At 39.7% G+C, this 15493-nt stretch overlaps 2 protein-coding genes across 4 annotated transcripts in view; both read right to left on the bottom strand.

The window, feature by feature from the left end:
* Positions 1 to 8457: 8457 nt before the first annotated feature.
* On the bottom strand, positions 8458 to 11140 carry c17h11orf98 (chromosome 17 C11orf98 homolog). Its single transcript, XM_012876744.3, has 4 exons — positions 10997 to 11140; positions 9237 to 9361; positions 9045 to 9142; positions 8458 to 8857 (listed from the first exon to the last, which is right to left on the bottom strand). Exons 1-4 carry the CDS (start codon positions 11033 to 11035, stop codon positions 8739 to 8741), a joined length of 381 nt encoding a protein of 126 aa, XP_012732198.2. The 5' UTR covers positions 11036 to 11140; the 3' UTR covers positions 8458 to 8738.
* A 1208-nt stretch (positions 11141 to 12348) lies between these two features.
* The window catches only part of ptpro (protein tyrosine phosphatase receptor type O), a 37582-nt gene continuing 34437 nt past the window's right edge, over positions 12349 to 15493 (bottom strand). For all 3 annotated transcript variants that reach the window (XM_021323694.2, XM_021323692.2, XM_036149180.1), the window contains one exon: positions 12349 to 15066. The gene's annotated coding sequence lies outside the window, so the exon portion shown is untranslated. The remainder of the gene's footprint in view (positions 15067 to 15493) is intronic.

The following is a 15493-nucleotide window of genomic DNA, read 5'->3' on the forward strand; positions in this document are numbered from 1 at the left end:
CTTCTTCCTGTCATCAGCACCACTAAGAACATTTCTATCCAGATCAGGTGGGGCCACGTTTAATGGGCTGAAATCAATCAGGAATCGTTGGTAGATATTTATGAACAAACACAGAGAAAAAAATTAAAGCAACATATTGTATCCATGGTAACATGATGATAAAACCATGAATATTATTGTTTGCTCTCTATGTGGTGGAGATGGCATTTATTCACTACTTTCATAATGTGTTTCATCGTATTTTATAGTTATTCATAAAGCGTTTATTCTGTGGCGCATTATTACCATTAAATCTAATTATTTCTTTGATCAGATTCTCCATCCAGGTCAGGGGAGTGGGAGGGGCCAGCCAGCACTTCCTGTTTGTCTAGGTTCATGATGTAATCAATTACATCACTGGGTACAACCACAGACATATATACGTAGACGCGTCATAGGGCGCAGGTTCGCACGTCAACGTCACCGCCATATTGTATGTGGCAGCAAAAAGTTGAGTTCTGTTATTGTGAACGTGGATCAGAGAAGATGCCTCATTCCTGTGCTGCAATAAATACACACACACACACATACATATATATATATATATATATATATATATATATATATATATATATATATATATATATTTGTGTGTATGTGTTATGAATATAAGGATCAATTTGTTAAATCTAAAATTGTGGTCTTCATTATTTCATAAAACCGTGTCACATGTGAACCTTTAGACTTTTTGGGTGAGTATTAAAGAGGTAAAATTAATAACATGAGGAAAAAAAGTCCTACGTGAATAAAGTAAAAATAAACAAACAAATGTTATGATAAAAACATCATATTATGAGAATTAAGGGGGAACATTTCCAGAATAGTCACAGTTTGCAGAATTATTCCACTCCTGGAGTAATAGGGCCAGGTTAGATTATTTTAAATATTTTTATTCTTTACGGGAATAAATTCAGGAGAATGAAGCTAAAGGGATACGAAAATAAACTTGTAATATTACAAAAAAAATACTACGAATACAAAGTATATTCAGAGATTAAAGTCCCTCTGATACTGTTTAAGTGACTGAGTAACTGCAGATTTGCCACATTTAAGATGGCGGACGCTCTGACGCATCGCAGCAGAGGCAGAACCCGCCCAATGACGCGTCTACTCTTATATTATGTCTATGGGTACAACCAGGTTTTTTTTTTTTTTATTTATTTTTTTTTTTTTTTTATTGATAATAAAGGGGTTTACAAACAAGCAAAATTAACAATACAAATGAGTAATAAAACAGACAAGACAGTAATGCCAGGGTGTTACATATCAAGCACAAACAAATCGAAAAGCCAATAAATAAATGAAAAATTAACTCAGAAAGATATTAAAGTAAGAGCACAAATCCATTGTCTTAATGGCTTTTCTATTTTTTGAATATTCGAGAGATCTAATATATTGTTTGAATTCCTCTCTAAAGGCTGCAAAGCGAGGTTTCTGATTTGAAAATTTAGATTTATGTATATGATATTTGGCAACAAATAAAATTAGATTGATAATATAAAAATGTTTTGTTTTATTAGTGGGAAAAGAGAAGAATCCAAACAACACATTTATATAGTTAAGAGAAAAGCCATCAAGAATTGTTTGGGAAATAAATGTACAAATATCTTGCCAGAAAATATATGAGAAATTACATGACCAGAATAAATGACAGAGATCTTCTTCATGGAGTTGGCAGAATGAACAGTTTGTGTCAATGTCTTTTTTGTATCGTTGCAGGAAAAATTTACAGGGATAAAAACGATGGATAATCTTAAAAGATACTTCTTTGATCTTATTAATAATCAAATATTTAGATGGAAGACACCAGATTTTTCCCCAGTCCAGGTTGGAGGCAAAGTTATTCCAATACGAAATAGCATTTGCAGCAGAGACAATGTCCTTCTGGAATAAGGCACGTATATCACGGTTGTTCTTTCGTTTTATAGTAGAAAAACAGATTTGACCAACATTAGTGTTAGCAGGGTCCAGATCCGGTGGAGTCAGAACAGAAGTTCTAGAAGATTTAAAAAGCATTATGACACCAGACGGGATGGCATCAAAAACAAGTGCATATTCTTTAGGAGGTATGGGGAGACCAAACTTTTCTAGAAGTTCAGAATATGACATTAAGACTCCATCAGGACTGAAAAGCTGCTGAACTAAAATGATTCCATGTTCGAACCAATTTTCCAAGAACAAAGATTTATGTTTGTACAGAATGTCTCCATTGTTCCAAATATGATAGCGATGGGGCGAAAAATTGTGTTTGTAAATTAGAGACCAGGACAGAAGCATTTGTTTGTGGAAATTAGATAACTTTATAGGGAGTTTTTCAATGTTGTAGTTGCAAAGAAGAATAAATTTAAGGCCACCAAGTTTTGAGAATAAATAGTTTGGTATAAAATTCCAGATTGAGGATGAATTTTTAAGAAACTGTTTAATCCAATTTATTTTGAATGTATTGTTTAAGGTCGAAAAATCAAGAAAATTGAGGCCACCAAGTTCCAATGAGTTCATTAAAACTGATTTCCTGATATAATGAATTCTATTTTTCCATATAAATCTGTAAAGCATTTTATCAATGATGTCAGATGTTTGTTTATTTACAGAAAGAGACAAAGCTGGATAAGTTAAACGGGAGATACCTTCTGCTTTTGCTAATAAAATTCTTCCTTGAATTGATAAATCTCTTTGGAGCCAAGAATTGAGTTTCTTTTGTACATTTTCTATAATAGGGTTAAAATTCAGAGCATTTCTAGATATTTGATCTTTGTTGATCTTTATGCCGAGATAGGTGACAGAGTCTTTTACAGGAATATTATAGATGGAGGATGTGTTACAATTTTTAAGGGCTAAAAGTTCACATTTACCAATGTTAAGGTAGAGTCCAGACGCTCTAGAAAATTTCTCAACTGTATTAATTGCTAAAGAAACCTGAGAAGCATCTTTTAAGAATAAAGTGGTATCGTCAGCTAATTGACTAATTATAATCTCTTTTTCAGCAATAGTGATACCTTTCAAGTGGTTGAGTTTAATGAAATCTGTAAGTAATTGAGAGCAGATCAAAAAGAGGTATGGGGACACCGGGCAACCTTGCCTGACTCCTCGCTTAAGATCGAATCTGGGAGAGGTACCAGTATGAAGCTTGATTGAACAATTAGCATTTTTATACAAGGTTTTGATTGCTGCACAAAAGTAAGGGCCAAAACCAAATTTCTCTAATGTTTTGAAAATAAAATTATGTTCAATGGTGTCAAAAGCTTTACGGAAATCTAAAAATAATATAAGGCTGTCATCATGACACAAATCTGCATAGTCAATCAGATCCAACACTAGCCTGATGTTGTTAGCTATATGTCTTTGTGTCATGAAACCATTTTGAGTTTCATCAATTATAAGGTTAAGAGCACTTTTCATCCTCATCGCAAAAATTCGAGCTAGTATTTTATAGTCATTGTTAAGAAGGCAGATCGGACGCCAGTTATCGATCAGAAGGGGGTCTTTTTTAGGTTTAGGAATTAAAGTCAGAAGGCCTTGACACAGAGTAGGAGGAAGGGTTTGGTTATGGATGCTTTCTGCAAACAGCCGGTGGAGGAACGGGGCCAGTTGATCTGCAAAGGTGATGTAAAACTCTGAAGTTAGGCCATCAACTCCTGGAGATTTATTGAGTTTTAGGTGCTTGATGGCAGACAGGACTTCAGCAGGAGAAAGGGGACTATCACATATATCTCTTTGGTCATCATTAATTGATTTAGTTTCAGTAAGATATGTAAAGAAAGTTTCAGATTCAGATTTATTGTATTGTGATTCATACAACTCACTGTAAAAAGTGGAGCAATACTTTGCTATTGTTTTGGGATCATCAGTGATAAAGTTGTTAATGTTAAGTTTTTGAATTGAGTTGAATTGACCACGGGTTTTTTCTAATTGAAAGAAATATGCAGTGTTTTGTTCCCCTTTCTCCAGCCATTTTCCCCTCGATCTCACAAAGGCTCCCTCTGCTTTCCTTCTGTATATTTCATTTAATTTGTTCTGTTGAATGGTTAAATCCTTTAAATCATTTTCAGATAAATTTTCAGGTAAGATTTGAGTAATTGCAGTTATTCTGGATATTACATTTGTTTCTTCATCTTTCCTGGATTTAGATAGAGAAGCACTAAATTCTCTGAAATATTGTGAAACCTCAAATTTAAGGAGTTCCCAATTTCTAGTGAAATTGTTATCAATTAAGGCTTTTTTCCAGAAATGGTTTATTAATGAATTTACTTTATTAATTATTAATTCATTTGTTAAGATAGAATTGTTAAGTTTCCAATAATAACTTTTGAATGTGGGAGAAATGTGAGGACTGAGTGAGGCAATCAATGATATTGCTTTATGATCGGTTAAAGGTGTTATTAATATTCTAGGATTAACGTTATTCTTATCCAAGTAATCAGAAACTAACCAGTAATCTATGCGAGACATTAACGTGCAATTCTTATTAGACCAGGTATAATCTCTAGAACTTGGATTTTTGACTCTCCATATATCTATGAGATTAAATTTTTTTATAAAGGAGGACAAGTTAACAGAAGAAGTATTATTAACATTCGGAGGCCATCGGTCTAAGGAGTTATTCAAAGCAATGTTGAAATCCCCTCCCATTAAAATCAGAGCATTTGGGTATTTTGATAACCAGTGTAGAAAACTAGATTCTAATCCATCAAGTAAGAAATCATTTTCAGGTTTTGAATTATATCCATATATATTGGCAAGAAGGATAATGTTGTTGTTGACATTCAGGATTAATATTATATAGTGGCCATTAGGATCACTTTCTGAGTGTAGAACAGAACCATTAAATTTGTTTTTTAAAATAGTGACCCCTGCTGACCTTTCTGAGCCATGAGAAAACCATAAATCATTTCCCCATTGAGTTTTCCAAAAGGATGCATCATTTCTTACACTATGTGATTCTTGAAAAAAACAAAAATCAGACTTTTGTTGTTTTGCAAATAAAAATAAAGCTTTTCTTTTAACATTTTCTCTTAAACCCCTGGCATTTAATGAGAAGATTGAAAGGGACAATATAGGAGAAGTGAACACAGAAAACAATCTTCAGATCCTGAATGGTGGGATTTAAACCATGAACTGATTGGAGCTGAAGTGACTCAGCATGTCAAAACATCTAGGAGAAGCCTGCAGTTTGGAACAATATGGCTGCATTAACTAGAAAGGCCAATAAACTGAAACGCTGAGGCACCCAACACTTAAACACATTCAGCAGAGCACAGTCAACCAGAATTCAATAACAAACATATAGCCAATTCTTAAACCGTGGAGTGAATTAAGATGATGCAAATGAATAGATAAACTGCTTCCAAGGATTAGAAAATAGAAAGGAAGCCAAATATTAATGTGTAGGTTCTGTAGGTGACCATCTGAGCAGAACCTGAGATCTTACTTATGAAGGGCTTGTAGTGTCCATTAGGACAGGACTGAATTTCTGTCCAGTTGAGGGTAGCGGTGACTTGACTTCTTTTCCTTCAATGATCACTCGGACTCCAGCAAAGTGGGCCTTTTTTCCTTCCTTCCTGGCTGCCTCAATTAATGGCCACAGATTTTCACGCAGAGCTTTGTCAGCTGTGGTGAGATCCTCTGTAAACCTCAGCCTGTTTTCCTTCAGATAGCTGCTGGTTTTAGCCATTTTCCACACCAGGTCGCGGGATGTTCTGTTGGTGAATCGGATCATAGTGGTTCTCGGCGCCCTCTGCTGATCGTTGAAACGACCCAGACGATGAGCGATATCAATATGTTCTTTTATCTTTACCTGGTTCTCTCCAACAACGGTACAGCAGATGTCGCTAACTTTGGCTCTGATGTTCTCATGTTTATCCTCTGGGATTCCGTGTAGCCTTAAATTCCATCTACGCTGATATCGCTCCGTTTCATTTATTCTCATTTCTACTTCAGATAGTTTCTGTACAGTGTTCTTGGATATGGAGCTCATAGTTTTCATGTCAGACTTCAACGTTTCGACTTCCGTAAATATGAAGTCAATTGACTTCTTCAGAGCATCGATGCTAACGGTGTTAAGGGTGACCATATTTTCTAGCTTATCAGAGCGATCATTGATTATCTTAACAATGTTGTCTTGCAGTTGACAGAGAGACAAGTCACCTTTTAGCTTCTTTTCCTCTGGTTTAGCAGGGGTATCTGGGTCAGAATCCGGTAGAGGAGATAGATCAGGGCTCTGTCTGTCCAGGGAACCTATATAGTTGTGATCGGAGGCAGAGACACCTGCAGCTGGATCCGATGGAGAGCAAATCTTGGGACCACTGGTTGCAGCCGATGACATCGTGTCTTTGTGCAAGACTATAGTTGTAGTTTTAGTTTTCCCCTTCTCTTTCCTTTTAAAGCCGTGCTCCAACCGTTGCATCGCAGTATCGATAGGTTCTGGAAGATAACCGTTGAATTCAGAAGTTAGCTTGTTAGCTGCTAGCTCGATGACGTGCTTGAACGCAGTCTTAGCAAAAATGACACTCTTGATCAGGTTGAGTAGAGCAGAAAATAGAAGTTAGGAGTTATAAACGTTCCTGGCTCAAAAAGAAAGCATAATGTTAGCAAGGAGGAGTGAAGATTGAAATCTGCGTCTCAGCTATATCACACAGCGATTGGTCCGGCCACCATCTTGAATCGGACCGTGGGTACAACCAGGTGGAAGGTTTCATTACTGACCATCGACATAATATAAGAGTACACTCCACATTGACTGTCACTGCGCAGGAATTACGACCGCCATCTTGGAGCGGTCGACCTGCAATCCAATCCTGCTGATCCAAGCTGAACACCCTAATGATGCCTCAGCACTGTGCGGCTTATTTTTGTTTAAATTGAGGGACTATTTACGTCAGGGCTCGAGGGATAACTTTTCTCAAGTAAGATAATATATCTATATATATATATATATATATATATATATATATATATATATATATATATATATATATATATATATATGTGTGTGTGTGTGTGTGTGTGTGTGTACATGTACAAATGTGTTTATGTAGTAATAAAAAATATAAATGTATGAGTGGCTGTGTTCTGAAACATACATCCCGTCAGAATATTGTATTACTTTTATATTCCACTAAGATTATTTAAACAGACTTGACCATTTGTTATAATAGCCATAGTTTTAAAGTTTTAACCAAAAAAAAAAAAAAAAAAACATCGTGAAAATTAGTTAAATATTCAACGAGTTATAGTTGATTAAAATTGATTCTGCGCTTGGTCAACACATTACACTGAGCTGACGACCTCCCCAAGATGGCGCCCCTAAATCCTGTCAGCGCACATAGGCGAAAGCGGTCGATGCGGGGTCTACTCTTATATTATGTCTATGAAAATAACCGCCTGAGTAGCTATAGGAAGCGGTTTAGTTTAGATTATCTCAGTCCTGTGTTTAGCTTCTGTTCAGGAGGTTCTGGTTCTGGTGGGCTTTGGTTCTGGATGAACCCGGTAAGAGACTAGAGTGCCTCCTGCTGTGGGCAGAAAGTGTCGTTACCACCTTCCTTAATCTACACAACCTCGCTTTTACAAAAAGTAACTCGTCAAATCAAAGAGTTTAACAGTTTTTAATCATTCTGCACCAGAACCAACAAACCAAACTTAGCATTCCTCGTTCTAAAAATGCTAAAAGCAGCTCAGGCCGCTCTGATTATTCGCCCACACGTTTATTAGCTGAGGTAGATCAGAGGGAAGCTGCAGTTTTTGCCGCCTGATCTTCATCTCTTCACTTTCACAGCGTTGACACTCATGATTTAAAACCCGCTCAGGTTGAGTATAACAGGCTGAACAGCGTTTATGGACCAAAATGCACTTTGAACCACTTTCAATGCAACTCGATTATTCCTGTTTTCCTTCCTGTTGTTAAAATTCTACTAAACCTTTTACTGTAAGCCACTGAGGGACGGCAGTTTGTACGTGGCAGAAGTACCAGCTAATAAAGAAATAATCAGAAATAATCAGTTTCTGATTATTTCTGATAATCAATCAGGCCAGCTGCTGACCAGTTTTAAAATGTGTATCTGAACTTTTTCCTGTCTTCAGGCGAAGCTTCAAAACATCGAGATGTGGACCAACGACACCGAGAGCTCGGTTCTGCTCGTGCCAGAAGAGTCCAGATGTCTGAAGTGATCAGGACCATAGACATAATCAGGACATCCAGCTTTGGTCCTGTTTGGACCTGTACGGAAGACCATCGATGACAATAATACAGCCATGAGCCGGACTGACAAGCTGCACAGGATCATCAGAAGTTTTGGGTCCATGCAGACCTGAGGACGGGTCCGATCTACTTTCATTCAGAACAAACCCAACGATGAAGCAGCTGAGATGTTTCACCTTCACTCGGACCTCCAGATGTCCAATCACAAAGCAGCACCTCACACAGAACTTTTGGACTTATTTTATTCAAACAGAGAAACAGTACAAAGTGTCCATTGGTTTCTATGGACCCAGTCCATGTTCTGAACAGGTTCTACCCTCAGAACCAAAACCAAATCTGCAGCTCCAGTCCCTCAGTAGCTCAGATAAAGTGGAACAGATGAATCACAGCGAGGTTGTCTGGTTCTACTCATCGGTTCTGATCCACATCCAGTGGTTCTGATTTCCACGTTTTCTTCTCTGCAACTTGATTTCTGACAGAACTTTGTCTGAAATCGGACCTCAGCTCACTCCACATCCTCCATCTCCACGTCGCCCTGGCCACCAGACCCCGCCTTCTTCTTCTTCTTCTGTGGAGCAGCTGATGATGAAGAGGAGTCCTTCTTCTTCTGTGGTGCTGCTTCCACTGTGGAGGAGACATTTCAGAGTTAAACTGAAGGATGGACCTCGGTTCTGCAGACTGACCAACGTTTCCCTGCAGCTCTACAGCAGACAGCCGGTTCTACAGCAGACAGCCGGTTCTACTGGCTGGTTCTGCCGTGGAACGGCTCGGTTCTACTGGCTGGTTCTGCCGTGGAACGGCTCGGTTCTACCTTCCATGGTGGATTTCTCCTTCTGCATGTGCTGCAGCTGCTTGAGCAGCTTCCGTCTCTTCTTCCCTGAGAGCGTGATGTTGGCTCTGGGACTGGACCTGAGGGACACAGGTAGGAGGGGACAGGTGAGAGGCGGCCAGGTGAGAGGCGGCCAGGTGTGTCTAACCGCTGTGAGACACCTGCACCACTCACCGTCTCTTCTGCAGGTGATGGACGGTGATGAGGTCCCGGTCCACCACGGCTCCGATGATCTGATGCTGCTTCCTCTTCTGTCGGCCCAGAACTCGGCGCCGCTTGAAGAGTTTCTTTCCGAGCTCCTGTAAGAACATCAGGACGGGTCAAAGGTCAGGACTCACCTGGGTCTCAGGTGCTCGTGGAACCAGGATGTGACTAAAGTTCTAAAACAGTAACAGAATCAATCATGATGGTTAACTTCTGGGTTCTGATGGTCCAGCAGGTGAATCAGAACCAGGAGTCAGTCAGAACGACGCAGGAGATCATGTGACCTGCTCAGTTTACTGTAAACCTGGTTAGAGGGAATTTAGAGGGATGCCTCCTAAATTATAAAGTTACTTTACTTATTCAGGGCTTCCGCTACATGTAACTGACCGTGGCAGATTTACATAAAAATATGTTTACATGGACAAAAGTAATGGGTATAAACAGCCAATCGGAATAAAAATGCGGCCAGCAGATGGTAATATGATGAGTAGATTAAGCTAAATCAGAATGAGATCGTAATCTGGGTTATGCTGATTGATAATCTAATCAACGTTCATATAAACGCCAGTCAGGATCAAGTTGTTCTGAATGTGGCAAACTGGCTCGACGTAAATGTGTTGTATTTCTGCGTTGGTGAGTGGCGGAAAAACGTCGGGAAGCAAAACTGTTGCTTTACTTAATAACGTTTCAACCGTGACTAAAACATCGTGCAAATCCAGCCTGGGCGCTCACAGGACAAACTCGTACAGTGCGGCTTTGGTTATTATTTTGTTGTTTAGCAAAAACTGAGTTTCTTTTTCTTCTTCTGTGGTTTTATAGGGGAATTAGCTATCTGTGCATGTCAGACTGGTTCTGTGCAGAATAAAGCCAGCTGCGTATAAACACACATTATGATCGGATTAATGGATGGTGTGCCCATATAAACGGTAGAATCTGACTATTTAATTTGAATATCCGAAAATGAAACGTTGTGCATGTAACCATAGGTATTGTCAATTAATCACTTTTGGTTAATAGCCCATATTTATTAGAGTCTAAGATAACCAGCTCTGCCATATGACATATATTCAACTAATAACTTTTTTAACTTCTGGAATATAAATTTATTTTCCAGAAAAGATGTTGAACATATTTCCTATTCCACCAAAAGCGAAAGGTTTTAATCCCTCTTCTGGTTTTCTAAGTGAACATTTTGGATTTGAGTGAAATTATTAATTCTGTAACAAACATGTTGAAACAACAGAACATATTCTAAATGTTTTCTGGAGTCTTTTGGAAGAATTTACATCAGTTGTTTACTAAATACTACTTCCTGCTCTAAAATGTAAAATATTATATCCGGTTATTGAAAAACAAAATATCAGCATGATCTAATAAATAAATCTATAGCCATCTTGGTTTTTATACATAAAAATAGATTTTTGAAGTCTAGACAAATTCAGAACTCATCCTTATTTCTTATTTTATCCTTATATTATTATTACTTTCTTTATATTCACATAGTTTATGTTTTACTACAATATTTCATGTTTATTGCGTCTGATCGCCTGGCTGTAATTAAAGCTCTTCGTAGCTTTAAGAAATGAGACCGTCTCCCACAGTCGGTACCGGAACATTCTGGACCTCTGACCTGCTTCTTTCAGAGCTAACCGGGCTCAGATCAGCTATTAGCAGAACCGAACCGGTACCTCCACCGAACCCATTACACCCGTTTATTCCGGGGTTCTTACCGTTTTCGGTCTGTTTATTTTCCCTCCCGGAGGCGCCATGTTGCTCCTCTTCTCCCACGTGGATAGGAACTCTTCTTCTTCTGCGGTTTCAGCGCCTGCAGCTAATGGCGCCTCAGCGCCCCCGTGTGGCTGAAGGGGAGCTGTGCGCGTTAATCTCCAGAACCAGCGTCACCTGCCAGGTGAGGACCATGAAGCGGCCTGGGCTCCTTTCTCTGGATCACACATCTGGCTTCCAACTAATATTTTAAGCAGAAACCTCTGAGATATTTAACTAACTCTGGCGGAGGACTGACTGTAGACGGTAATAACTAATTCAGAAGTTTACAAAAGCAGTGATTGTTTTTTCTTCCTGCTCAGGTTTTCTTTGTCTAACCCAACTGCTTGCCTTCATTCACTAAAGCAAAACACTTTATGTGTATTGTTTGTGTTTCATGCAGGAATTCTGACTTATTTTCTGTGTTTTTTTGTGTCTAAGAACTGCCAGAAGTCACATCTTACTGGAGCAGAGATGATCATATCCATGTAAAAAAAGAAACAGAAGTCTCACTGCAGAGCTTGTCGTCCCTAACCTGACACACCTACTGGTAATGTGTACTGAATCTGGGTCTGCTCTCATCAAATCCCTCTGGGGAACAGAGGGACGTTCAGCAGAACCCTCTGAGCTGATTGGGCGAAGCGACACCTAGTGCCCGCCTACCAAAGGTTGGTTTTAGCCAATCACCGTACCAAATTAAAACATAAGCAGCTGACGTCACGAGAAACCTCAAGAAACTAAGCTAGTCAAGGCTATTCTTTGCTTTCAAAGAAGAAATCGTGGATTCTTAAAAAACTGTAGCAGCAGCTATGCGTACCTCCCCCCTCCCATCTTTTTAGTCACAGTCACAAAATTCAACTGCAATAGCTACCATTCAACCTATAGAGGGCAGCACTGAGGCACAGTTAATGTTGAATTTAAGTAACATTAAACTAGAAGGTTTAGGCCCAGTTTATGTGGGAAAAATGTTGATTTTGGGGTACGTTACACTTTAAAGTCACAAAATAGACTATGATTTTAAAGTCACAGATAGATCAGCCTACTGTCAAATTAAGGTCTCTAGTTTTACAAAAACAAAACGTCATACTTTGTGTCATTTTGGGGTCGTGAGGAACGTCATACATACAGTAGATGCTTGGCAGTCATGTCAGTGGGGTCATGATTAATTGGACAGATTTGAAATATTTCTTGGTTTATTCATCTTTAACAGCATGCAGAGTTCTGCTTCAGCTCGTAGTTTTGCTGCAGTGTTTCATTATAACCGTAAAGGTAATAATACCACAGCGCTTGAACTTGTAATAAAAGTTAGACAACAAGGATATCTGCAACATTTTATTTTGTTCCAACACACATTAAAACTCTGTGACAGTTCCAGGTCAAACTGTAAGTGACACAAAGCACAAGAGAAATGGCACCAATGACGTACGACTTTGACTGGACACAGTAAGCAAGAGAAAAAACCGTGAAAGTCTCCAGATCCGAGTTCCCGGAGAACTGTGTGCAAGTTTTTGTACCAGAGTTTGTCCTTCGAACAGCGAGTGCTCCGGGTTCTGGATGAGAATCAAGATTTACATTTACAACCTTAGAAAAAACCTTAAAGAAACAGCTTCACAAGAAGTTCTCAGCAATGACGAGCAGTTAATCAGCAGTAGTATGTACAGTACATCTGATATCTAACAGTGACATGGAACCGTGTGTAGACGGAGAGGCGACTGAACCCAAATACTGAAGCTCAGAGGAACATTTTAAGATTCACATGTGGAACCACAAGGCCACAACACCAAGCTGTTAAACAAAAACTGTGCTTTTCTTTACTCCCACATTCACTAAAAGCTGAGCACTAAAGCCCACGGTGTCCTCAAATACTCAATCTGTGTTTCCGCCAAAATAAGACGCTTCAACGTTCTGCAGAAAAAGCGGACGTTTCCAATTAAAACATTTATTATATGCAGAAAGTTATTCAGAAGTAAAATATGACACCCAAACTGCTGAGAAACTATAAAGACCAAGAGAAAGCTGAAAATACGGCATCACTTGGTCCATAATGTGGATCTCACATAATGTTTCTATACTGGAGTTTCAAAATGTAGAAATTAAAAACTTTGGTTCCTTAAATTGAATGTTTTAATTATTAATATTTTGCTAATACTGTCATATGTTTCCATTTATACCAAGAAAATTATGTTTTAACTGAAAGCATCACCTAAAGAACTTGAAATGGCAGTTTTAATAAAGTAGAATTTCTTGTTTATACATTTTTACCAGAAGAAAGTAGTAAAAAATAAATAAAAATAAAGTTGACCCAGTGTAGTTCCTGATGCTCATAAACAGCCAATGTTAAGAGAAAGTGAGCTTTTATCTTGACGACACCGTGAGCTTCCTGAATGCAGAGTAAACTTTGGGTTCAGCAGACATTCTCTAAAGTCCTGGAGCAAAGATGCAGGGCGGCTTTTATTCTAACCTTCAAGTCATAAAATTAATAGAAAGCGTGACAAACTTAAGAGAAGCTGATATGAACGACGAAGCTTTGCAGAACAGCCACCAGGGGGCACCAACACTCACGTTTATCACAACTCCAAAAATAATTCTTCATATTCAGAGTTTAAAAATACTTTCTTTAGTGCTGTAAATTATAATAGACACTAATATTCTTGTGAAAATTGCAGCCAGATTTAAGCGATTAGTGAGATTTACCGCCATCTAGTGTTCAGGGTGTAGACAGCAGCGTCATGAAGGCGTTTCCAGTTGGGAATGTTTAGAAAGTTTTTATCAAACTCCATGTTTTCATCTGGAGAGTTTATGGTGGTAAAAAGCAAACATGTTTTAAAAATAATTTCCTGTTAGTTTTACTTTAACCTTGAGTTCCAGATTGAGTGCAAACTAACATTTGGGATGATTTCCTCCAGACGCATCAACTAACATCTGATAGTGTGAACGGCTGATTGGTGGATTGACTGTTTTACATGTTAAACTGATTTTTGGAGTAAATTTAGCAGAAAACAGGGTGCAGAAAGGAAGAAGATTTGCTCCATGTGGCCGATAACGGGACGGTTCCTGTTCAGGGACTAAAGAGCTGCAGGATCGCAGGTCTGAGACACGTAGAAACAGAGTTTTCAGAGTGATGAATGTTTCTCAGTCTGGCTACAGACACGTTTTCATCCCGTTCATCGTTCACGTCAGCGCCGTCTCTTCTCCGGACAGCTTTGTGTATTTTCTGTGTTTCAGCAGCCGAGCCTGTTGCTGAGACGAGGAACTGGAGCCTGTACCATCTGCAGCTCTTCAGACGCGTCCCCTCCCTGAAGTCCAGCTGCCGTCGTCCTGATGAGACGCCTCGCCGTCTGATGCTTGTCCCTGCGGTCCTGGCCGGGGCTCCAGGGAGCGAGGCGTCCGTAGGCCGGTCCTTCCCAGCAGCAGGAACTCTTCCCTCATGGCTCAGCAGCTCGGAGGTCTCAGTGCACGCGCCAGTCGTCCAGGAAACATCCAGACGTAGAGAGCTGAGCCCTTCAGAGGCGTTTGGTTGGGGGTTCTGATCCAGATCTTTGTGCTGGAGGTCTGCTTTAACCCTATGAATGAAGCTGCTTCTGGTTGATTGCTGGGTCTGTCTCTGCATGCTAACAGCAGTCAGTGTACAATCAACATCATCTAACATCATCTACGTCCTACAAGCTGCTCCCTGCCAACAACAACGGATGCAGAAACTAGATCTGACCAATAGGAAGAGGCCAGAGCGCTCGCTGGTGTCCAGCAAATCCTGAGATAAAAACAAAAAACTACATCAAATGGAAAAGTGCCGACTCAGAGCCTCAGAGGCGTGGAGCCGCAGCGCCGCTCGCTGGGAACGGCTTTTAGTCGAACAGCAAAGGTCAGTCAGTGAAAGCTCCTTAAGGCAGAACTCCATCAAACGCCTGAACACCAATGGAAATAAAAGACTGGATCAAAGTTTTCTCTGTCGTGTTGCTGATACTGATGATGAAGCGGGTCGTCTTCTACAGAGAATGGATGCCTGAAGCCCAGCCGCAGTCGGCAAGTTCACCGCCTGAAAGACAGAGAGCGTGTTAGCGAGTTAGCATGTTAGCGTGTTAGCATGTTAGCGTGCTAGGATGCGCCTGGATCCACAGGACAGGAATCAACTTTTATTCCAGCAGGCGACACATTAAGAGTTTACAAAGGTTGAGGATAAGGTTCCTGATCTGAGTTATTGTGGAGAACAGCTGGAAGACGGGGAACGCCAAGAGTTCTCACCGCTGGTCTGTCCGTTGTCTCAATCCCAGCCGTGAAAACTAATTAACCAATCAATGAACGACACGCCCAACCAGCACTGTTCCTCAATAAATCAGCAAATCCATCATATAATCGTGTTGTTACTGAAACGTTCTGTATAAATAAACCTGCCTTGCCTAGAATCATCTCAGCCAATCAACAACAGGCCTACTGGGTAACTGACTACCAGACGCCGGTAGTGT

Source organism: Fundulus heteroclitus, chromosome 17 (assembly GCF_011125445.2).
Source record: "Fundulus heteroclitus isolate FHET01 chromosome 17, MU-UCD_Fhet_4.1, whole genome shotgun sequence".
Classification (NCBI taxonomy): domain Eukaryota; kingdom Metazoa; phylum Chordata; class Actinopteri; order Cyprinodontiformes; family Fundulidae; genus Fundulus; species Fundulus heteroclitus.

Bases quoted from the DNA above. Each gene is read 5' to 3' on its own strand.
- c17h11orf98 (XM_012876744.3), bottom strand. From the start codon at position 11,035: ATGGCGCCTCCGGGAGGGAAAATAAACAGACCGAAAACG. The intron at 9,143-9,236 runs GTGAGTGGTGCA...TGTGTCCCTCAG, and splicing joins CATCACCTGCAGAAGAGACG to GTCCAGTCCCAGAGCCAACA. The intron at 8,858-9,044 runs GTAGAACCGAGC...TCTCCTCCACAG, and splicing joins GGAGAAATCCACCATGGAAG to TGGAAGCAGCACCACAGAAG.